The following is a 24,737-nucleotide window of genomic DNA, read 5'->3' on the forward strand; positions in this document are numbered from 1 at the left end:
CAAGAACTAATTCCACCTTGCACAGCGTGTACTGTTCAAAAGAATGACATCTTATAAAACACAAAGAAAAACAAACAAAATGATCACAGCTACACTGAGTAGAGAGGGTTGGGGAGAAATGTAGCCGTGCTTTTTTTTTGTTATACAGTCAAACAATCTTACTGTCCTAACAGCGCAACATGAACAGAAGTGTAATGTGTTGTGGAATCCCCTGCATGGTCCTGCAGAAAGACCAAGTCCTGTTAAAGATCAATCCGTGATCTGTCCCCAATTTCACATCCTGGAACACTGCAGACTGTCCTGGACCTCATGTGGTCAGAAAACAGGAGGACTGTGAGATTCCCTTAGTGTGTAGCTGCTGCTGATGTTATAGCTGTGTGAAGGTTGAGATTCTCTTAGTGTGTAGCTGTGTGAAGGTTGAGATTCTCTTAGTGTGTAGTAGATGCTGCTGTTGTAGCTGTGTGATGATGGTTGAGATTCTCTTAGTGTGTAGCTGTGTGATGGTTGAGATTCTCTTAGTGTGTAGCTGTGTGATGATGGTTGAGATTCTCTTAGTGTGTAGTTGTGTGATGGTTGAGATTCTCTTTGTGTAGTAGATGCTGCTGTTGTTGTAGCTGTGTGATGATGGTTGAGATTCTCTTAGTGTGTAGCTGTGTGATGATGGTTGAGATTCTCTTAGTGTGTAGCTGTGTGAAGGTTGAGATTCTCTTGGTGTGTAGCTGTGTGATGGTTGAGATTCTCTTAGTGTGTAGTTGTGTGATGGTTGAGATTCTCTTAGTGTGTAGTTGTGTGATGGTTGAGATTCTCTTTGTGTAGTAGATGCTGCTGTTGTTGTAGCTGTGTGATGATGTTGAGATTCTCTTAGTGTGTAGCTGTGTGAAGGTTGAGATTCTCTTAGTGTGTAGCTGTGTGATGATGGTTGAGATTCTCTTAGTGTGTAGCTGTGTGATGATGGTTGAGATTCTCTTAGTGTGTAGTAGATGCTGCTGTTGTTGTAGCTCTGTGATGATGGTTGTGGTCGAGTTCAGTGAGTTAAGTTAGTGTTCCCACTGGTCCAGCTGTTTAACCTCTTCTAGTCCGCTTTTCTTTTGAAATACATGAACAGTCTATACAGTTCTACTTTTTCTTTGCGTTCACATTTTTGCAGACCCAATTCATTCCATCCTAGAAACAAAACAAACAAGAAGACATGTGAAAATGATTATGTGTAAAAATATTTGTCTCATCCCCCATCTACCCTATTTTCAAATCACAGGCCGGATTGCTGCAGGCAAGCGTCATCTTTAGCAATGAGTGGTGCAGCTTGCAGGCAATGCCTTGGATTGCATGGACCCTAACCCTAACCCCTAATCCCTAACCCTAACCCCAACCCCCAACCCTAACGCTAACCCCAACCCCCTAACCCAAACCCTAACCCCCACCCCCAACCCCCCTAACCCTAACCCCCAACCCCCACCCCCTAACCCCAAACCCCCTAACCCCCCACCCCAACCCAACCCCAAACCCCACCCCCAACCCCTAACCCAACCCCAACCCCAACCCCTAACCCCTAACCCTAACATCAGAAACAGGGTTGGGGTCAATTCCTGTTTAAAATCAATACCCAATTTCAATTCCTTTGAAGGAATAGGAATTGCTATTTTAGAGAATAGTAACTGTTGCGATTGTTCAACTGCTTTCATTTGAAGCCAGTTTAATTCACTGACAGTCACTTCACTTAAGAAATATGTTTCCACTGTTAGTAGCTCATTTGAACAGAATTCTGCTAATTGCAATTTTGATCAATGTGAATGTGAATTGGGGATTGGGGATTGGAATTGACAAACAGAAATTGTCTGAAAACAATTCCCACTCCAAACACCGTCACATGTGCTCACTGTCTGTCTAGCTGATGAAGCCAGGGCCAGTTCCTCACACGTCTAACATGGGAGGAGTCACAGCAATGGGAACGGTCCGATACAGATGGGCTGCATACCTGCACGCCTTCCCCGGTCAGCGCCGAGCACGACTGGATCTGCCAGATGCGGTCGCGGATGGTGTGCAGATTGAGGCCCTCTGCAATCTCAGAGGCGGGCGCCGCAGTCAGCAGGTCCTGCTTGTTGGCGAAGATGAGGACAGGAACACCGCTGAGCTTCTCCTCATCCAGCAGCTCTGCTAGCTCCTGACAGGGGGGTCACAGGGGACGCTTTCGTCAGCTTACAAAATGAACATCTCGTTTTGCAAGACCATCCTTTTACATGTGACTGTTTTACTGGGATTGTTGATTTGCATGTTGAGGGCTAGTACCTCTGAATTCCATAATTAACAGTACAAAAAGAGACTGATTCAGCTGTAAGCTCCCCCAAAGCAGCCAGCCCCTGGCGCTGCATATCTTAGGAGCCAAGTTCACCAACCCCAAGCCCAACAAGCAATTCCGAGCAGTACAAAATAAATAAATACATAAAACAGTTCACCTGTCCAGTTTCTTCAAACCTCTTCCTGTCCGCGCTGTCAATAACATAAATCTGAAAGAAAAACCAATGGTTAATTCAGAAACGTTACAGTTGATCCTCTATCACCAGTGAACAGGTAAACTTTACATGCACAGCTACTGCTACGGAGTGTAACCCTTCAGGTTCACATTTCTACAGCACTTACCAGCACGTCTGTGTTTTCAAAGTAATTTCTCCAGTACGGTCTGATCTTTCTCTGCCCCCCGATGTCCCAGACATTCAGTTTGAAACCCTGAGACTGGACACTCTTAATGTTAAATCCCTAAAAACAAGAGAGGGGCAGTGAAACAACAAAACCTGCGTTTCTGCTGCTCGGCAGGGTTAGGAGTAGGGTTCAGTTCAGTAGTGTTCTAGGGGCAGGGTTAGGGGTAGGGTTCAGTTCAGTAGTGTTCTAGGGGCAGGGTTAGGGGTAGGGTTCAGTTCAGTAGTGTTCTAGGGGCAGGGTTAGGGGTAGGGTTCAATTCAGTAGTGTTCTAGGGGCAGGGTTAGGGGTAGGGTTCAGTTCAGTAGTGTTCTAGGGGCAGGGTTAGGGGTAGGGTTCAGTTCAGTAGTGTTCTAGGGGCAGGGTTAGGGGTAGGGTTCAGTTCAGTAGTGTTCTAGGGGCAGGGTTAGGGGTAGGGTTCAGTTCAGTAGTGTTCTAGGGATAGGGATTAGGGTTCGGGTTAGGGTTCAGTTCTCTAGGGGTTAGGGGTAGGGTTCAGTTCAGTAGAGTTCTAGGGGCAGGGGTTAGGGGTAGGGTTCAGTTCAGTAGTGTTCTAGGGGCAGGGTTAGGGGTAGGGTTCAGTTCAGTAGTGTTCTAGGGGCAGGGTTAGGGGTAGGGTTCAGTTCAGTAGTGTTCTAGGGGCAGGGCTAGGGGTAGGGTTCAGTTCAGTAGTGTTCTAGGGATAGGGATTAGGGTTCGGGTTAGGGTTCAGTTCTCTTGGGGTAGGGATTAGGATTCAGTTCAGTTCTCTAGGGGTTAGGGGTAGGGTTCAGTTCAGTAGTGTTCTAGGGTTAGGGGTTGGGTTCAGTTCAGTAGTGTTCTAGGGGTAGGGTTAGGATTAGGGTTCAGTTCTCTTGGGGTAGGGATTAGGGTTCAGTTCAGTTCTCTAGGGGTTAGGGGTAGGGTTCAGCTCAGTTCTCTAGGGGTTAGGGGTAGGGTTCAGTTCAGTAGTGTTCTAGGGGTAGGGGTTAGGGGTTGGGGTTAGGGTTGCTACAAACCATACATTGACTACATGAAATTCCACATGCTCTTGTGCAAGATGATTGTTCTTGCATAGAACTGAACAACCAACTAAGGGTGTGAACAGTGGAACAGGCCAGATGATGAGAGGACTGATGGGTATTTCTTGTTCATGCAGTCTCTTTGTGTACCTGTGTAGGAGTGATGTGACTGATGTCCTCGGATGCCAGCTGTTTGAGGAGTGTTGTTTTTCCTGCATTGTCCAGCCCCAGGAGAAGGATCCGCACTTCCTGATCAGGAGCACTCTTCAGCTTGCGCAGGATCGATAGCAAACCCTGAAAACAAAACAACAAAAATCAGCCGTGCTCGATTACTGTTTGAGAATATTTCTGTGATTAAAGAAAGGGGGCAATTCACAAGCGTATGACTGGATGGCATAAATACCTGAGCTCAGCAGACAGTACAGGTCCGTATCTGGTTTATTAAAAGCAACCCTGTAACATACATTTTTGTGGAATGATGTGTTTTTTTTTGTTTGTTTTTTTAATACCAAAGACATTCAAACAATGTGGACGTTTTGAAAGGAAATGAAAACAGGGCATAGTACCATGTAAAAAGTGGCTGCATCCTTTTCAGCCTGCACAGTATGTTGCATGCAGGCTCTTGTGCCCGACACAGAAAGGCATTAGCAGATTGTAGAAGCTAACAGATCTCCGTGTGTCACTGCCATATGGTGTGTGCAGCGTTGAATCTGTATTCTATGATACACAGAGCAGCATTTATAACACTGCCTTGGGACTTACCCCAACTGCTAAAACATGTCTGTCAGTAATGCTGCTGTACAGTAAAGAAGCCCTGGGTTGTGATGTGCAATCTGTTACCTGCCTGCTGCACAAATGCAGCCTCTGGCTCTTTCATCAGAAAGATAAGCAAGTCATAAAATATACATAGCCAAGCCTGATTGGTGAATCGGCTGTGTTGCCGTCTAGCAGAGATAACAAGAGTTACCTTTCCTAGATCGCTATACCGTTAACAGTGTACTGTATAATCTACTGCTTGCTACATGAATATGTAAAGGGTTCCTTCAAACCTGAAGCGCTCTCAATCCCTTCCTGTATGCGTGTTGGTTGGACCTCTATGTATTTACCTGTGTACAGAATGTATGGTATGTGAGGTGCATGCCACTATCATCCAGGGACCAGCTTCACAAGGCACTGCTGCCTCTATCATCCAGGGACCAGCTTCACAAGGCACTGCTGCCTCTTAGCACACTGAGTGCTAGTTAGCAACATACGTCACTGTTAACTGTTTCACAAAACAATATTTCAAGCTAGAACGATAGCTGAGCTAAAATCCACTCAGCAGGTCTATATGATTAACGTATAAATGCCTTGTTTGTTTTCGTATTATTATTATGATGATGATGGTGATGATGATGATGATGATGATGAAAGTGAATTGGGCTCTAGAATGACTACAATAATGCACACAACTCGAGAGTCTTTAGTCCAACACTAAATATTTTTAAGAACCGCGGTTTTGTTATTTCGGGTGCTGCAGACAGTGCTAGGTGAAATGAAACCCTTGCTGAGCGTGTCTAATGAACCCCAAATCCTTTCTGTACACGATGGATAAACATGTGGCTCCTGCTGAATAAAAACGCGGAGCAGTATATCGTGCACAGAGCAGCGCTGCCCCGTGTTACCTGGAACTTAGCTGCACTGCAGTACAAGGAATAGTTGATTTGCTCATGAAATTAATCTGCTTGCTTGCTGCCTGGTGCACTCAGCCTAGCAGATATAACGCGCTATACTGCGTGCATAAACTATGAGAGAACCTGGAACAACAAAAATACGTTTCAATGTATGCTTGGTCTATAGAGCTGTGATTATCTCTCGTAAAGTTATTATTATTAATGTTTACCCATCCTGTGCTTGCCCATCATGGCTTCCCCAGGCAACGACATACATACATACATACACATACATACATATATATATATATTTTATCAAGCTAGATACCGATCGAACGTGAGCGTCTGCCGTTGCACAAACTAAAAGAATAATTAGGAGCCCTCTTTGCCGGTGGAATTAACACGGTGCATCGCTTTTCTTTACAATAGTGTGATCCATTGCAGCGCAAATGTTAAATTATTGCTGGACTCTTAATTAATAAACAGATTAACTCACCATCCTTTCGCTTTCCTCTCTCTGCGACGCAGTCTGGGGTTACTAGGCAAGGTGGTGACGTAGTACACAAAGATGTGTTTTGCCAAGAGAAGGAAATCGAGTTGAAAAGCGCATGATTTAGTGACGTTAGCAGCCTTCTGGCGATAGTTGTCATGTGACCCGCTTTTCATTGTTAATTTATGATGTGACGGTTGTTGTTGTAAAGCCTTAAAGGGCAATTTCAAAAACACACAAGACAGGAGAACTTGGGAACTTAAATTTATAAAACTCCTCGACTCAAAAGACAAAGGACTCAATAGGGAAACTGGTTTTCTACCTCATCACAATTTATACTACTTGTGTATTAAACATTGCGTATATATATATATATATATATATATATATATAGTAGCGTTTCCACGCAGTGCGCAGGATCGAAAAACACAACACGCCGTTTTCAAATTCAACACTGTATTTATGAAGCTCTTTCAGAACCCGCTGCTCTAGCCCCTTGCTCTGCACCGACCACAATGAGCGTGCAACGCCCCGTTTTATAGCTAAGCCCGCCCCTTTATGTTAATCGGGTGCCAGAGCGAACAGCTATCCCATTGGTCCCCAGCCGCACACCAGGACCAATGGGCGCACACAAGAAACAGCCTATGACAGGTACTGCTCGCACAGCCAGAGACAGAGCGAACCCGCAGCTACAGGTAATACAGACGGGGGGAGAGGAACACAATACAGCGACATTAACAGACAGTAGAAACAAGAGGGAATACAGTACACAAACACAATACACCGATCGCTACAGTATATATATATATATATATATATATATATAATTGTTTATTTTCACTATTTCTTTCCCTATATTAGTATTTACTGGTACAATTTTTACATTTTATTCTTATAATATATATTTTTTTGTCTGTATGTAGCCACTCCTGTTTTTATTTATTTTAAATGGGTTCTTTTTGTAGTTCCGATGCCACCTTTGAATGTAAACATCAATCTCGTGCTTTCTTTCACCTGAAGAAGAGACCTTTGAGGTCTTGAAAGCTTGTCATGAATATTGTTTAGTTAATCCAATAAAATGAATCACATCTCCTTTGTCTATCATCTCTGGACTGACACGACTACCATTTCATCTATCGATTGTTAGTTTAAAATGCCGGGGGGAGACAGGACCCGAATGTGAAGTTCGTTTCTATCGTATCAGTGAAATGGGAGAATGTGTAACTACATACAAAACACATCTTACCCAGAATGCGTTTACAACTATAGTCGCCTTATTTACTTTTAATGTATTTTCAGGGAATAGTTACAATGTTACAATACATGTTACAACAGACCAGATTAAAAACCGTACCCTTTATCTAAAGCGTGTCTCTGCAATATGCTTGTTTTTTTTTTTTGCTTTGTAGGTAATAATAAAGTTCAGAATAACATAATATGAATGGCGTTGATGTTCTTTTTCTCGGAAACAACACGAACGCCAGTGTTATTTTGAGTAGACAAATTATTACAGTGTTTATTTCTCACAAAACATCTGTCTCGTGTACTACAGCAACATGTTGCCAGTTCTTTCAAATAACATACAAAAGCACCAGACTAGGTATGAAGATACATTTTTCAATGAACAACACAGCAACCTAAACCATGCTCAAGAATGAAAACCTAAACACACTGCGAGGGGCGGGGTTACTATGTAAATTTGGGGAGCTGCCCCTTGCTTTCCATTGGTCAGGTGAGTGCCACGTGGGAACTGAAATTGATCTACTTTGTAACAGTGGGCTACAGTATGGTATGTTGTTTATAGCTTATTGAAATTACTGAAGGCTGCACAGAAGAGTTTAATAAAAGCGAAACGCAGTAATGGAAATTGAGGTGCCGAATCTTGACTGAGGAGAAAGATTAAAAACAAACAAACAAACAAAAAAAACACTGTAGTTTTATAAAACTCGTGTCATTTTCTCCACGACTACCGACTGTCCAGCCTTGACAATAAAAACAGGACCTGGGATAGAAAGGTTATTGGAGCCTGGGGTGGTTTAGTTTGCTTGCTACCAGAGGTGATGCATATATACAGGGTTTACCACATCAATGTCCCGGGATAAAGCATGCAGATATCTCTTGGATATGTGTCACTCCCCAGACTGTGCTTCTTGCTGTATCTGTTAATACATGAAGCGCTTTGTGAAGTCTTGCTGCCTGTGAGAGTGTGTACTTGCTATGTTAATGTCTGGCTGCTGTACTGCATGCCTGTGCCTTTGTTTGGTCTGTTGCTTTCATCACGTTCTTTAACAGCATGTCTCTCATCGTACAGCGGCTTCATCTGAGCTGTTACTGAAAGACATTAATGAGACACGTGATGCGATATGAGGGTTAGGGTTCAGAGTCCAACAGTGCATGTTTGAGTCATTCATGTATTTCTGTAAGGAAAGATCAGAGATATTCATATTTGAATGATTGAAATGATCTGGTGACCTAGCACTGTTTAGATTAATGAAATGGACCCCCATGTGTACAGAGAAAACAGACAAGTTCCCTTATCTGAGCAAAAATACATTTAGAATTATCTATTGTATATTCCTTTTAATAGGTCTGCCATTTAGCCCACAGATCTGTACAGTGGGACAGCCTGAATACCACCAGCCTATTGTTTCATCAGCCCTAAACTCTCCCCGTCCCCTGTCCAAGAGAGACCCTCTCCCAATTAACTTACACACTGCAGGAGCTTCAGAGGAAGAATAAACTAGTTACTTTCCTGTACTTTTAGCACCATCTAGAGTTTTCAAAGTACCCACAGGACTTTAAAGACACATTTACCAAAATATACGTAAAACATGTTTGTTTGTAGGGTTCTCATGTGTACTCTATAAAATAGTTCCTTTTACATAACTCCATTATTTCACATTCTTCAGCTCAAGAAAAAATCCAGGACTGAAAGGATTAACTCAAACGTAATTGCATGTTATATCCGTTACGAGTGCACATTTTCACCACATTGCAGGACTGTTGTAAAGTGCAGTGCATCTTGCTTTCACTCTGCAGGATTAAACTGAACATCTACACGCTCACAGCACAAGCATCTCCTGTATAAATTACAGACACATTCGTTTGTTGTTATTATTTTAATGGTTTTATTTGTATCCAACCATCTCGGTTACATACAAAGTATTACATCACTCGTATCTGTCCTAAAACAAACAGAACACCCCAGTAACATGTAATGAAATGCTGTAGGTATAAACACCATATTTCCTGTGAAACTACATCTGCTCACTGAAATGAGATACTCTGAATCCGTTTCTAAAAATGCATTTCCCATTTCTACAAAAAAAAAAAAAAAAACAATGCCAGAGAGAATGTAAACAGATGAATCAACAATCACTGTGAATGCAGATTAGAGGGGGAAGTGACACTGCCTGCATAGACGCGGCTGCTGAACATGGAGCTGGATTTACAGATCTTAAAATGTTAGCAGCGTGAACGCTCCGAGCTCTTAAATGTGTATGCTTTACTTATCCAAAAAACAAAATGACATGAAGCTGGAAACTGCAACTCTGTAAAACAATTGATAACCACGGTTTAGGACTACAAGAGCAGTCTTCAGGAAATACAAGAGGACAGGTAGATGCGTTTCTAAATATAGTTTAGCTGTATGTACGCTCTGTCTTCTCTGTAGGTCTCCCGCACTCATGTGGGTGGGTATTTGGTATTGTAGATTCCAATCGGGTTTGGGGCTTTTGCCTCAGGGGACGTTGTTCTTGAACAAATTAACATTGCTTGTGACTTCCGTTTCCTGCATGTATCAGTTTATCACAATACTGAACTTTTCTTTCATACCATAAAACCTGGAAGGTCAGAGAAATTGTGTTAAACTAGATTGTCTTTGTTTCTTACATTTTTTAAAATTCAAAACACTATATTTCTGGATTGACCAAAACCATTTACAACTCCCTCACAGACATCTATGGGCAATGTCCTTCCATATTAAAATGCCTCTTGCACAGATTCTGCTTCAACAAGGATTGTTCTGAATAGATTTCACAGCAATTCACTCCACCAGGTTAATGAGTTATGAATGACATGGCAACCGATATTACATAACATCTGTTCCTTATATACTTTGAATTCTTCAGAAATGCAAATACCAGTATTTACAATTTTACAACAATAAGTTTCCAAGCATTTAAAAAATAAAATATAATAATAATAATAAATGACAAAGAGCCAGACCCAGTTCTGATGACAACTGTACTCTAATGCAAGTGCTTTCCTGGATGTTAAACAAGAAAATGAAGTAAAACAAGATACACTTAAATATAAAACCTTAAACCCTAATAAGATGTGTAAGCAGAAAGCTACAAATCCCTTTAAGAATTACATTTCTATAGAGTGGCTTTCATTACTAGTGCCTGAGCCCCTCCTACCTGCTTTACTGGGGCTCTTGGCGACACTGCATGGCACTACTGATCATGAAGAAATAAGGAGCCAGTTATCAGCATGTTTCAGGAAGACAAACAAATACAAAACATTTAAAAAGGACTGTCAAATTCTGCCATCACAAAAATAGCATTATTATAAACAGCATGTATATTCCATTATTAACACAAGCATATGCACATTTGTTGGCTTCCTTGAGTCTGACCATAAATCAAGCCCCACCACACTTGTGGTTCACACACCACATTCTAGATCTTCATGAAGCAAGAGTCGGATTCCAGAATGAGACAAGTGTAGAATGAAACCTTGCTTACCTGGTGCTTAACAGAAACAGACTGGTCAAGTGGCTAAAGCTGGAGGCTGGAAGCCAGTGAATTCAAATCCAAACTTGAGACGAGTGTTCGCTGCCAAGCCTTTGAGGAAAAAAACCCTTCAACAGCAAAGGCTGATTATTCAACTCTATCCAGCTTTCAAACTTGGCACAAGCTGAAAGAACATCTGGAAGGGTGAAGGCAGTTGTGACCCTGAACACCTGACCTCCCTGTGCTATTCCAGGAAGGACAACAGACAAGACTACTGAAGAATGAATGGCTGAAAATCATCCCACGTCTATGAAGCTAACCTTCTGTATGTCTACCTTTTTCTGCTGCAGGAAATACTAACTTTAAGAACTTGTCCATTCAGCCATCACCCCCTCCCCTCCCACCTCTTGTCAAGGGGCTTCATGGCTCAAATTGTTTTCATGCTTTAACAGTATGACGCTAGTAATATCATCTTACTATCAAACCAGACTACTTAGACAAGAAAGCCAAGGCAGCAGGAGCTAGTCTTAATTTACCATCTATTTTCTAGGATTGTTGGGCATGATTAAAAAAGGCTACCTTGGCATCTCCTGACTGCGGGGGTTACATTTTCTTTTTGTTAAGGCAGCACAAACATCAGATGTATTTTTATACCACTTCATTCGCATTCAGAATAGTTCACAGACTCCTTCCCATGAGGATCACACCCTTTGGGAATCCTTCCATCTTTGCCACTTCAAAGCAGCCCAGCTTGCTGTAAAAGTCCAGCATTCTCTTATCATTCTGCCTCACTTCACAAAAGGCACCATGGGACCCTGAACAGAGGAAAAGAATTGAAAACAGCATGAAGTAAACTACCGAGTGTTCGGTGCAGCTAGACTGGAAACCTTAGTAATTGTTCCTGGACTTGTAGCAACACACTTACAACTAGGCTAGCAGTCCAAAATTAGTACTATAGTCTGTGAAACACACAAAAACTGGAACCCCTTCCCCTTCTGGTATACTGACTGAGAATGAGGCAACAAGAGAGCCAGTGAATTCATATAGTCTCATCAGTCACTGTAGAATACCCCAAAGACAATGAAGTACTGACTCGATGTTCAAACAAGACAACATGCTTTTTAACCTATGGACTGCAGAACATTAATATGGATTCAATGAGGCACCTACCGTTGGCTTTAATGGAGGAAAGCAGGCAACCCATCATGCTCTTGGCGACACTAGGGTCTGTAACCTTCCCATGAATGTCCACTTTAATCAGGGAGGGGAAATTACTCAGAAATGACTCGGGAAGGCCCTCCTCTTCCTCATGGAAACTCAACATCATTTTCTACAAAAAAAAAAAGGAAGATAATCAGGAAGCCATTGACGGGGGGCATGGTTTTGTGAATACATTTTATTTGTTTTGGAGATGTATGGAGGAGGCATATTTCTCAAAGTCTGAATTGAAACTACTTTAACATGAAAAAATAATTCAAATGTTGTGTGTGAGGGAGAAACAAAAACAAGACCAGGTCCAGAATTGCTGCTAACCTCTGCCTCAGACAAGTCCTTCTCAGAGTCAGGCTTGATGTACTTCTCCTGCATGCTGGGGATCCAGCTCATCTTGCACTTCTTCACAAACGGCTTGACGTCCACTGTGCCAAGAGCATACCCACAGATGCCCTCATTATCCTCTAGAACAAACCCATAGTCTGGGCTGAGCGTCAGAAATCCTCCCACTAACCTGTGATGGGAACCACAATCACAACTTTGAAAAGGTCTAAAGAGATCTTCGTTAACATTGGTCAATCAATGTATCGCTCTATCAGGGCAAACAGTAAAACTATCCTACAAAATGAAAACCCGGAATTCTATAGAAATGATGTAAAGTTTTTCAAAAATAATAAAACAACAATATCATTACTGATTTCCGATATTCCATACCAATAATTGGCAGTTAACTTATTTTCATTATTAATAACACAATTATAAACCATCACTTGAAATTGTAATTTAACACTTTCACTGGAATATATTGCTTCAATGCATCTCCGCACAGCAGCTTGGTTATAGCGTTTAGTGCCTTATTAAAAAGGGCAGTTATTACTATAATAATAATAATAACAATTATTATTATTATTATTATCATCATTATTATTATTAAATGATAAACACAATGAAACTGCGACAGATTATATAATTGGTGCCAACTCCAATTCGATTTCTATTCTCTCTCAATGGCTTACCTATCTCCAATTAAATCAGGCTGTTCAGGGAAAGGAACCCCCTCTATGTCTTCATTGTACATCTCTCTGCAGATCTTGTACACAGCAGGCTATAATCAAGTACAAAATAAGCAATGTTATGGGGCAGGCACATTAACAAACCAGGCAGTGGACTGTGTTTAAAGGCAAGTATGTGTACATGTTTTTATGAAAGGACTACAACACTGACCTCATCTTCTGGAAAATATGGTCTTATGGAATAGATTTTGGAGGTTGGCATTGCAGGGGGTGGCTGGTAAAAAAGATCATTTGCCCCATCAATTGGCAACAATCGCTGTGAAGATGAAATAAAAATTATTGAGTGAGTCACAAACTCAAAGAACCACCGTCAACCTCTGCAGCAAAGTTGGATTTTACAATTCAATTGATTTGCTACAGAGCTACACACTGAATGCCCAAAAGACAGCTTTCATTGTCTACAACAAGAGCTGCCCAAACTAACCAGTTTCTACACATAGAAATAATGAGAACTGATTTGATTGTGTGCATTTCAGCGTGTATCGTCAATAGCAAATTTGAACACTTGTATTTTACTTCCTTGAAGCTATACATACAAAAGCAGATAACAAGTCTAATATGAAAGTGACAGGAGAGGCTTGGTCTGAAAAGGGGCTAACTGGCTAAAGGAGATGTGTGTTCCCGAAAGCTGGGCATCGCAATTCGCACGCGCCAGCATTCCTGTGAAGAGAAGTGCTGGTGCAGGGAGGGGTGAAGAAAAACTCCATGGGCAAACTTCAGCAACACAAAACAACTCTCTCTCTCACACATTCATTTTACAGGCTCAATCTCAACACTATGGCTTTGACTTTGCACAGTCATCCTGTACTACAAGCACGCTATTAAGCCAGATTTTTTTGGCGTCTTTTAATATTTAGGATCTTTAGGAGAGAAAGAGGTTGCATTTTTTTAGTTGTTTAAATTTTGATCATGGAGCTTTTTTTTTTTAAATGTATTATTTATTAAATATTTGTGTAAGTAGGCGAAGTTGCAGACGAGCACGCATGCGCATCAGGTTGAACGCTAGCGCGTGAAGGGAGAGGGTGTACCGAGCGCTGTGCTACCTGCAAAGAAATGAGATGTCATGTGAAAAACACCGAAACACGCTGCGCTTTTGCTGGCGCATGGGAAATGTAGCATCTCCTTTGGGCAGTCACTGAAAGAAATAAACCTTCACATTAGTTTTGCTGATAATAAAAGCAGGCCCAAACTAGGGGGGGGGAATTTCAAATAATAAGATATTCGAATATACCAAGAATAAAAAATGACCTTCAAAACTTTCAAGTGCATATTTAACACACTTTGATGACTCGTATAAAATACACAACATGACTGCTTACTAACAAAGCACAACAATATAGGTTTGGTCAATAACATCTATGCTAGAATATGGAACATAAAAACGAGATGTACTGTCCCTGTACTTGCCGATTCCATAATAAAATGATCGTTTTAAAAAGTCTGATTCCGGAATCAAGCCAATATCAGCAGGAGACCGATAACAGCAGAACTCAAACAACAAAGACTTAACACTGCCCAGGGAGTTTGCAGTCAAAATCCAAATTAAACACAGAGAAGCATTACATCGCCTCCACTGTGCAAGTAAAAGACGCAACGCTCGTTTGTTTTTTGCTATATTCTGTGTTTTCTTCTAAAGTAGCAGACGTGTGATTACATTTTAGACTCGTTGATTTACGATACAAAACACTTGCCTGCCTCCTGTCACTTATCAGCGAGGGGAGAATTGTAGTGGCTGATCAGTTTTAACTTCCTCCTCTCAAATACTGTGCCAAGTTTTTTCGGGTGTAGTTAGCGCATTTTTCCATTGGTTTTAGAAATGAATGAGTATTCAAAATTTGATCAAAATATTCAAGTAGTAATTCTATTAAGAATACTTGATGACTCGAATATTCCGACTCGCCCCTAGCCCAAACGCAAGTGGTTTAAAAAAATAAATAAATAATAATTTATTTAACCCTTTCCCCCTAATTGACCTTTTAGCAAAGTTGGAATCGTTAGGGTTTCGAACCAAAACTGAATTTTAAAGCATCTCCTGAATTACAAAGAAAGGTCTGTGTGCCACTCACCATACATCAGCTTTAAGGGAAACAAGCCTATTTGCTATATAGGTGAAGAGGGAAAAGGTTAAAACAAATATAGTTCTGTTTGTAAACAAGCACACCTATAACAGACCAACCCTTTCATATCTACACCAATGTAGAAGTGTTTTTGTTGCAACAATCAGTTGTGAATTGGATATATTGATACCTGGAACTCTCCCGCTAGACCGCCTCTAAAGGCCCAAGGCTCTTGGTCTCCACTTAAGAACTGTGCTGACGACTGACTACGACACCCTGTTGAGATCAGATCCAAGCGGAGAACATTACATGAGGGGGGCTTTCTGAAGGAACAAGGGGTACGGCAGTGGTGGTGGGGGGGGGGGGGGGGGGGGCTCTCTATATTCAAGCACTCCAACATAAAAGAATACAAAAAGAGACAAGGAAATAAAACACACTAATCTAACTTTGTGAAAGCAGAAACTCCTGGGGTTGTAACAACTAAACAAAGGTACCTTTTTAAAATGCAAACAGATTGTGACTGGGCCTGCAATGGACAGCGCTACATTCATTCATCGCAGACTGGATTGTCCAGACACATGTTAAACACACTGGTACTGCCATTGTTACAGCCCCAAGCAGAAACATGCTTTTTTTGAAGTCACATTTTTTTTTTTTTTGTTGTCTTGTCAGATGACTTAAGTTTTAACAACCCACATACCTCTACTGTACCTTAAAAAGGTACAAGTCATTTCCAATACATAGCTTCAATTTAGCTTTGTTTTAAATGGAGCCGGGTCTCTTATTAAACTCATGTGACAGGACATGTGCAGCGAGCGCAGAGAGGACAGCGTGTGCTTCAGTGAGACCTTTCTTTCACCAGCACTTGAGCAGCAGATCCTCCATTTAGCTTGTAAGGCACAGTCCCAAGATGCACACGTTTCAGGAATTCAAAAACAGATTTTCATTTAATCCTCCATATTTGCAGTATATACTTTAAAATGTAAAGTTTTGCACTGCTGTTTTTTAATTTTGTTAAATCTAATAATTCAATTAGAAAAGCCATTACTTTCAAGAAGTAAACGCTAAAGCCATATTCATGAATTCCTTTTATCAATTGCATTAGGGGGTGTAGCCAAACTAGCTCACTAAGCCTTACCAATAGAATAAAAAAAACAAAGTTAGAGAAGCTGGATCAATGGAAAAACACGTTAATAATCCTTATCACTTTAGATTTCGCTGCGCAAATGTGACTTCATTCACAACGCATACACTTATTAAGCTCCCTGAAATATCTTGTACGAGTGTACCAGGCGGTGTTGTGATACACTCTTGTTCTGTCATTACGGATTCTGTCCCGTCGGTGAGATGAGACGAGGGTAAAAGCTCTAACCACGAATGCAGATAGAGCCCGGCTCTTCTGCACTGTGGTTAAGATGCCTGCTTGCAGTGTGCGGGTCGCTGGTTCCCACCCAGCCTTCACACCTTTTACATTTGTTGTTTTAGAGCTTTTAACCTCATCTCACCTCACTGACAGGGGGCAGAATCTGTGATGCAGTGCATCACACCACACTGTCCGTTACACTTACAAATTCATTTCTAAAAATGCTATTATTTTAAATTAAAAAAATTAAACAGATAACAGCAGCAGCACGCTGCGTACATCGGCCACTGTCGATCCAATGGCAGTAGAAACTTGTGGAGCATTCTTTCATCTGGACATAGTGAAGGGAGAAGACAATAGAAGAGGTCATTAGTAATGGTTCATATTACAAAGCCAGACCAGACTGCTGACTGCACTGTTTTAAGGTTATCATTGCATAGGAGAGCCTAACCCCTTTTAAATGGCAGAGGTGAACAACAATGCAGAACCTAAAGATGCAGTGTGTAGGCTGACAACAAAACAACCTTGGTTATCACAGTTAGTTAACTGTTGTGGTGCATGCCACCTGTCTGCAAATAAAACAGGTCCACACATTGGGTGGAATTTCCTCAAAACGTCAGCAGGAATCAATATATGGTTAAGCAACTCGGAAGTCACCCTATGGCATTAACCAATCCCATGACCAACGCCTGTGATCTAAAAACAGCTTCCTCAAGTGAGGTCAAAAGAACTCATAACTGGGGTATGCCGACTCATATTTAATGACAAAGTCATGCTGCCTCTCAGACCTGGGTATGGGTAACAAGGCAGGTTTGTATTCATGCAGGGAATGAACAGTAAAGCGCATCATGTCCTGGGATACACATATACATGTTCTTTATCTCCTGTATGTTTGTGCTTTCCATTTTCATTTTCTTATTAAGGATCTGCCAGTTGCCCACCTCAAGCCCCCATTCCCCTTTTAAATATATACAGTTCAGTTTTAAGCAGTGCCCCCACCAGTTGTTTGTTGCTGCCTGCTGTGCAAGTAAAAGAATGTGGACAGCTTTCCTTACAGCTGGAGAGACACCTGCAAATGAAATGAGCTTACTGGTGTAACCCAGGCCATAAACTACTTTTATAATACCCACTGACTTACTAGAAACACAGCAGTGACCAGTCAGTTGATTAAATTTCTCATGTGCTCAACCACTGCTGTAATGATACCACCAATGGTTTCTCTTTGTATGAGAAAACAGAGTGATTAAGATCAATAAAAGCCCACCCTCAATATATACTATATTGTTTGCACCAGAATAGCCTTACAGAGCCTTCTATTTGAAGCTCGCATGCGCGCTGGACTAGAACGCATCGACTTTCCTTTATGACCAGGGCCCTTAAAGAGGTGGCAGCAGATGCTACTGTATAAAATCAGCAATGATGTCACAAGACACACAGCAAGCAGCAGGACCACTGGAGTGTCACTCACTGGAGTCCAAACGATATAGAGATGTGTTTATATGTAGAATAGCATGGCTGAGTTGGGGAACTAATAAAGAATAGGGTAAGCTAACACTGCAGTCTGCATCCAGTCAGGCGCAAAACAAAGACACACATCGAGACATACAGTCCAAACAAGAGCATTCTGTATTTATGTGTTTCTGAACGTATTAGCCCAAGAAATGCTAAATCGGGTGTATAGATGTGTGTAGACGCCCAGTCAACACACCAGTGGAAGTTAATCTGCCGTGTGTACATGAAAATGCTGCGTTATATATGACTGGTTAAATGTCACTTAGAAGACCATGTAATAAAAAGTCTGTGTTTTCTAGTGAAGCTAAAATGAAAGTTGAATCCCAAACTGGGCTTTTTTTTTGTATTTTTTGGGCTAATCAATTAAAAGAAAAGCCAGCTTTTACCAGTGGGGTGCTATCCTTCATTGTACCTACCTAACCACTGAACAAAGGACTTCACCATTGAGATGATACTCTTAATATCCCAAATGTAGGGATACAAATCATAGAGAATGGTCCTGTTGGCAGAGTTGGAGAGGCGTGTGAACATCTGGATCACTGAGCAGCACATCTCCTCAAACTTCTCTGCTCGGGCACGCCATTCACTGACCTGCAAAGGAGCAGGGTTGTAAATTAAAACGTAAGATTATTTCATATATATATATTTAAAAAAAGCAAAACTCATGCACAATTTTGTTAATATATATGTGTTTACTTTCTGAGGCTCCTTCCCTTTGGAATTGACACTGACCACACTGCTGTTGGCTCTCAGCCAGTTGAATTCTTTGAGCATCTGCACAGCTTTGGGCCCGTGTTCATAGGGCAGGTAGAAGAGTTCTGCCAGCAGGGTCAGATCCTCGAGGGTCAGCAACTCTGCGCTGTACAGAGGCTTCTCATTGGGGCCCGGCACAAACGGCTCTCTGTTCAGCTGCTCGTCTGTTTGCATTGGTGCAATGTCACTCCCAGAGTCCTCCTGAATAGACATCTCGGGGGACTTGGACTCTGCACTGCTCTCCTTGTCTGTGTCCATGGGCTTCAGCTCCTCTGTCATCTTGGCCTTGACAATCTCAGTCAGGATCTGGTTGACATTCTTGGTATCTGGCTCATCCTGTTTCTCTAGCACCATCTCCATGGGTTCTTCGTCGGACTGAAGAAGCAGCTGCTCCTTCTTCTCCTCCTCCTCCTCCTCCTCCTCCTCTACCTTGCTCAGGGGGAGGGGCTCTTCACTCAGAGCTGTTGATTGGCTCATGATTGGCTGCTGGTAAACAGTGCTAACCGTTGTTGAGGACCCCAGGTTTGGCGTTACCAGAGATGCCACATCAATAGAGGTGCTCTTTGCTCCACTGTGAGGGACCTGCCGACCTGATTATCAGAACACATGCAAGCAACATTTAACTGACATGGAATACAAAAATAACTACACAAGTGGTTACTGTGCTAATTGTTTTTATTACATATTGTAGCTCTTGAAAGATGTGGAATGAAATACTATGTACTGCTGCCTTGCAGTTCCTTAGTAAAAATGAGATGTATCATTTTCAATACTTACACTGAGCAAATACTTTTAAATAAACAAAACAAATGGATTTAGCGTTTTTTTGAATATGAAATTAAAAAGCAAACAGATTCTGCTAGCCTGTCCCTTGCTGTTTCACACCATCCTCCTCCACTAAAGCCCACTTGACTTACTGTTGTACAGATGAGGCACTCCAAACTCCCCCAACCACTCTTGCAGGGCAAGCTTCAGCGCCAGCTGTGGACTGTACAGCATATCCGTTTCGATTTCTTCATCGCTGCCTTCATTCTCCAGCTTAATCTGAATAGATACTGTACTGTCCTCACTGTCACCTGAAAGATGAGCAGATGGCAGGGATGTATTCTAAGATATTCAGAAGGTTGCCCCTACCAGCACTATGCTCATGTGTAATGATGCCCCAACAACACTACAGAGTTTAGAAAATGAACACAGAAAATATAAAGAGAACACATGCCAGGTCAGAGGACATACCCTTTGGGTCCTGAGCCAATTAAATACTAAAGTCTTCAAAACAAACGACTTACTCATGACAACGTCTTTTCGGACACCGTTCATGTTGGATTTGTACCAGGTTGCCAGTGTATGGATGGCCACAAAGTTGGTCTCAAATTCACAGTTGGGGTTGGTTAGCACACCCTTCAGCCTGGGGATGAGCTCTGTTGACCGGCCCTTAAAAGGACCAAGGAACAGTCTCTTTTGGTCATAGTCATTGGCATGGATGTTGTCCCATATAACTGGAGCTCTCTTTAAAATTCTGGATACCTCTTCAATGGACTCCACTGTGATATCTTTAGATACAACCTTGGGACCTGAGAACAGAAAGTGGTTCACCAGTTACATAAATGCACAGCTCCTTCGCTACTGCAATCCACAAATAACTAAACATATAGAAAAATCACTTAAGACTTAACTCTTTGAGCACTGAGTAACTTTAGAGAACTCTAAGGTAACTAATTCAATAGCGTGTCAAAGTAAACTGAATAAATATTGGAATGGCATTAGTACTGACACTTGTGATGCTACAGTGCCCACACACTTGATTACAGTACAAGGCACACTTGTGATGCTACAGTGCCCACACACTTGATTACTGTACAAGGCACTATTTAACATGTCATTCTTAAAGATAATCCCACCTGTCCATAGCACATCGATTCCAGGTAACAACTTCTCACCAACTGTTAGCAAATACGGTGACTGGGAAACATTTGGATAGCAGAAAGTGCCACAGTATTCTGCATTAAAAAAAAAACAAAAAAAAACAGAAACAGTTCAAGCAGACTCTATACAAAAAGAAAGAAAGAAAAAAATAAATAAATCATTCTTGGTTACCTGTTGGGCAGAACAAGAAAGTTTCAGGTTCTCCCAAGTACTGGAAGATCTCATTAGTCAGGGAGATCTGGGCATGTGCAAATGAGCTGAACACTTCCTTGTCTGCTGGGCATATATTGTGCTCAATATCATCAAACAGTAAGGCAAAAGACTTGCAGCCAAACTGGGAAATCTGGTTAGAGAAAGATAAAAAAAATACTTAATCTTAAACAGCAATTCATCAATAGGAATTACCAAATAAACTCTACCCACAGTGTGTGTGTATAATATATATATATATATATATATATATATATATATATATATATATATATATTCTAGCTTGTTTCTTGCAAACATGAAAACACAGCACATACATAATGACCAGCAAAAGCTAACATGGTATACCATGGTAAACAGCAACAATATACAGAGAATAATGCATGTGGTGATGTGTGATATGAGAATGTATTGGGATGCGACATAAACCCAGAGAGGTTAATCCAAGCAACAGAAAAAAATGACACACTTACTAAAAGCAGAGAATTACTAACCTGATCTAACTTCCTTTTCAAAGCCACAACTTCTTTCTGGTTGGAAAATGTGATATCGAGCCCTGGCGAGATGGCATAGATGAACTCAATTCCATATTCTTTTGCCGCAGAGATAAGAGTGATGAGTTGCTCTTAAATATAAACAAACACAAGTACAGGGATTTAAACATTGCATTACAGCGGTCTGCCAGTACAACGAAGAAGCAGGGCATGGTCACCTACACCACAGCATGTCCCATGCACACATTACCACAGTGGCACTATGTGGATGCCATTTCACTGGAGTTTGCAACACATTTCAGATTGCACAGTAACCTTCCAGTATAAATACAACACCCATAAATGCACAGAGCATGTATTTATGGTAGAGCTGCACAAACAGATTATTTGGACTGCGCTCCCTATAGGTCAGGGTCATTAGTGCCAATTGGGCTAATTAACCATGCCAAGTGAAACAAGTGAAGAAACAGCTGCTGGGGTTTGTGTGGGCTGCTGCTCTCCACAGCGTCAAAGAAAAACAGCAATCACCACAAATCCAAGCAGCTGTTTCTTCACGTGGTAATTTAGACCAATCAACACCAATGACGCCCACCTGATTTCTATGGAGAACTCAATCCCAAACATCCATTTGTGCAGCACTAACATACAGAATTGAATTATTCTGGTTATCAATGGACTTACCTGCTTCTTCAACAGAGTACATTTCTCTCCAAAACATTCTGTGTTTGTAGTCATCCTTTGGAGCATAAAGGTAAGTATTTAATCCCCATTTCTGTAGCCTGTGTAAAAACAAATAACTAAATATAGAATTTGGAATCCAAAGCAATGGTTTGTCCTTGCAATATACAGTGCTCCCTGGTGTACCAGTTCAATACTTTATAACACCATTAGAATGCACGATTGTGACAAGGATATATCTGTAAGCCTTTTCTTTTAGAAACGAAGACAAAAAGTAATGCCATTACCTCCTGAAAAGCTCTTTCCTTTGCTCCATAGTCCACGGTCGACCATAGAATCCTATGCAAAAAATAAGATTATGGTCAACATGCAATTCCTCAGAATAGCCACATTCCCACATTGAACACACTGGTACAGGTAACGCAGCCCCTTCAGTTTCTGTGGCTTTAGCATAAAGTACTGCCGGCCCAGGCACCGATTAATCCACAGGTAGACCTTTCTAATGAACAGGGGAAATTGCATAAACTGCATTACTTCATTTTTTTTGTGATTTCTATATACGCTCATTAATTTTTGGTGGAATACATCCACTGACTGGAGAATACAATGGCCAGACAATCCTAGTAAAATGTGAGAATCCCACACTGTAGTTTGCAATGCACGCAAATGTACAATCAAAATGTGCAAGAGTATAACTACATACCTGAGCTGCTTTACTTACGCTACCTTCACAGCTTAACTACTTGCACAGTTTTTCCTACTTTAATCAAAAAGACAGAGACAGGTACGATTGCATAACCCTTACAGCAGGAAAACGCACATCTGCTTTAAAGTATTATACAAATGGATCTATAAACACACAGTATTGATCTATATGCACTGTGGGTTAAAGTCCATGGATACTGAAGCACCTCTCAACAAACGAGCTGCTTCAAGATATTGTACTGGCGAAGTCAAACATGTAAACCAGGTGTTACAAGAGAAGAGAATACAAAGGCACTTCCTTTTAGCACTAGATTACAATGACAGTGAATGTACATTTATTCAGGAAGAAACACCTGCAACAAAATGACTGAACAGGACGCTAGCTGAAGACGTTGAGCCAGTGAACACAAGCACTTTTGAGAGAAAGCTTAACAATGCATTTCTCTTGAAACTAGTAATCTTGTTTCAAAGGAGGTTATCCAGGAAAGAACACAACCAACCACACATCTATAAGAAACACACACATTGCATATTACACCTTCAGATCGAGCACAAATAAATACACACACAAAACAAGCCAGTCCAATTGTAACGCGTATAGAATCACTAGAACTAGTCCATTCACACATTTTGCAATGAGATATACTTAGCTAACCATACATACCACCCCAAGTGTTGCTAGCATCAATATTAATACACACTGCACATGCACACGTGTTACTGGGCCGTTGTGTTGTTTTGTGTTGATTTTTAAAAGGTAATCAAACCGTGTGATAAATGCACCCCGATCTACACAGCTGTCGTATCAGCACTGTACGTATCCTGTGTTAGGGTTTCCAGTAAACTGTCACCACACTTATTTCTGCTTACCCTCCACCACACCGCTGACAAATTTCCTGCGGCCTGTGGTCTCAGCTTGGGGCGCTGCTGCCACCGAGTCTGGCAGGATTGCGGTCCCGTCCACCGGTACCGGGCCTGGGCTGTGGCTGGGCTCCCCTTCCGTCGCCTTTTCATCGACCTGCTTCTGCTTTTGAACCATTCTGGTATACACAATAATCGATGTATGCAAATATAAATTATTTAATAGGTAACCCTAAATCAGTCCAAAACGAATCTTTACCGCTTAACACGCATAAGTCATATTGACACGAAATGTAATGTAAGGTGTATATTACTGAGGGAATTAGCTTGGTTAAACTAGTGAGATATATAACACAGCTTATATTTTGCGGTCTTTCTTCGCTTTCCAATGAAATAGTTAATTCGTTTTTTCTCTAAATGTTCAGTTGTATAACGGTTGAAAGCATTAATATAATTATATAATGCAGACGTTTAAAAATGCAAAGTCGAATCTTCTCAGTGTCTTACTCTACTGTCCGGTATGCTTTTCGGTTGCTATTTCAGGTGTTGAAATGGCGGTTTTTCGATCTTTTCGGTTATATTTCTATGTTTTTTTTCCTCTTTCCCTGTGCACCCTCTTCACTCGCACGGCTTCTTCCTGTTTACACCAACTGCGCAGCCGCAACAAGCCAGATCAGACTGGTTACAACCGGCCAACCCCAGGAAAAAGAACAGAACTGTACCATTTAATTTCGTCCAAAACGCCTTATTTTAAAGCCGCAGCGTCGAAAAAAGCAGTTTCTTCACTGAAAGGCGGATATAAAAATAACAAAAAACAATTTCGTCACGTTTCTTGCAAATTTCAATTACTTCGGTCTTTGTTTTGATCTTTGTTGACTGGGAAACTGCGCACGCGCACTTCCACACCGGCAGTCTGGCGAGGGTTTCTTAAAGGTATAGCACATAATGGCTTTTAAAATTACAGCATACACGAGTGCAGAGAAAGCAACATCCTATATATAGACAATAAGCTCTTGGCTGGCCGTAAATATACAGGGGTTGGGCAACAATCACCCAGCAAGGTCTCCTTTGATCTCATTGTAGATATAACGTGCTGTAATCCTAACTTGTTGCATCTTAGTTCATATTGTACTGTAGTATTATTTGCACTTACTGTACACTACACTGTATTTAAGTATGAAGCTTGCAATGTAACCCTGTGCTCAGAAACTACTAACAAATATCACAATGTCAAATCCAAGTGTTCTTGCTCTTTGTCACTCTTCACCCCCAAAAGCACATTTGCAGTGGAATCCATAACCCGGTTTCATATCGTGTTAA

General features: G+C 41.3%; 2 protein-coding genes across 4 annotated transcripts; both read right to left on the minus strand.

The window, feature by feature from the left end:
- Positions 1–477: 477 nt before the first annotated feature.
- Positions 478–5,980, minus strand: LOC117418519 (ADP-ribosylation factor-like protein 3). Its single transcript, XM_034031661.3, has 6 exons — positions 5,844–5,980; positions 3,846–3,989; positions 2,638–2,754; positions 2,454–2,504; positions 1,976–2,161; positions 478–1,164 (listed from the first exon to the last, which is right to left on the minus strand). The coding sequence occupies exons 1-6, from the start codon at positions 5,844–5,846 to the stop codon at positions 1,117–1,119; spliced, it is 549 nt and encodes a 182-aa protein (XP_033887552.2). The 5' UTR covers positions 5,847–5,980; the 3' UTR covers positions 478–1,116.
- Positions 5,981–8,941: 2,961 nt separating this feature from the next.
- On the minus strand, positions 8,942–24,157 carry LOC117418184 (protein O-GlcNAcase-like). Of its 3 annotated transcripts, XM_058985414.1 has the most exons (17): positions 24,140–24,157; positions 23,427–23,596; positions 22,139–22,190; positions 21,855–21,952; positions 21,174–21,304; positions 20,641–20,812; positions 20,445–20,543; positions 19,833–20,117; positions 19,461–19,619; positions 18,487–19,133; positions 18,207–18,381; positions 15,106–15,191; positions 13,010–13,114; positions 12,802–12,890; positions 12,107–12,299; positions 11,744–11,903; positions 8,942–11,388 (listed from the first exon to the last, which is right to left on the minus strand). In XM_058985414.1, exons 2-17 carry the CDS (start codon positions 23,593–23,595, stop codon positions 11,252–11,254), a joined length of 2,757 nt encoding a protein of 918 aa, XP_058841397.1. In that variant the 5' UTR covers position 23,596; positions 24,140–24,157; the 3' UTR covers positions 8,942–11,251. The 3 variants fall into 3 exon arrangements, with proteins under 3 accessions (XP_058841397.1, XP_033886760.1, XP_034781802.1); XM_034030869.3 differs by lacking the exon at positions 24,140–24,157 and having other exon boundaries at positions 18,523–19,133; positions 23,427–24,122; XM_034925911.2 differs by lacking the exon at positions 24,140–24,157 and having other exon boundaries at positions 23,427–24,122.
- Positions 24,158–24,737: the final 580 nt, after the last annotated feature.

The sequence above is a fragment of the Acipenser ruthenus genome, chromosome 13 (assembly GCF_902713425.1).
Source record: "Acipenser ruthenus chromosome 13, fAciRut3.2 maternal haplotype, whole genome shotgun sequence".
Classification (NCBI taxonomy): Eukaryota; Metazoa; Chordata; class Actinopteri; order Acipenseriformes; family Acipenseridae; genus Acipenser; species Acipenser ruthenus.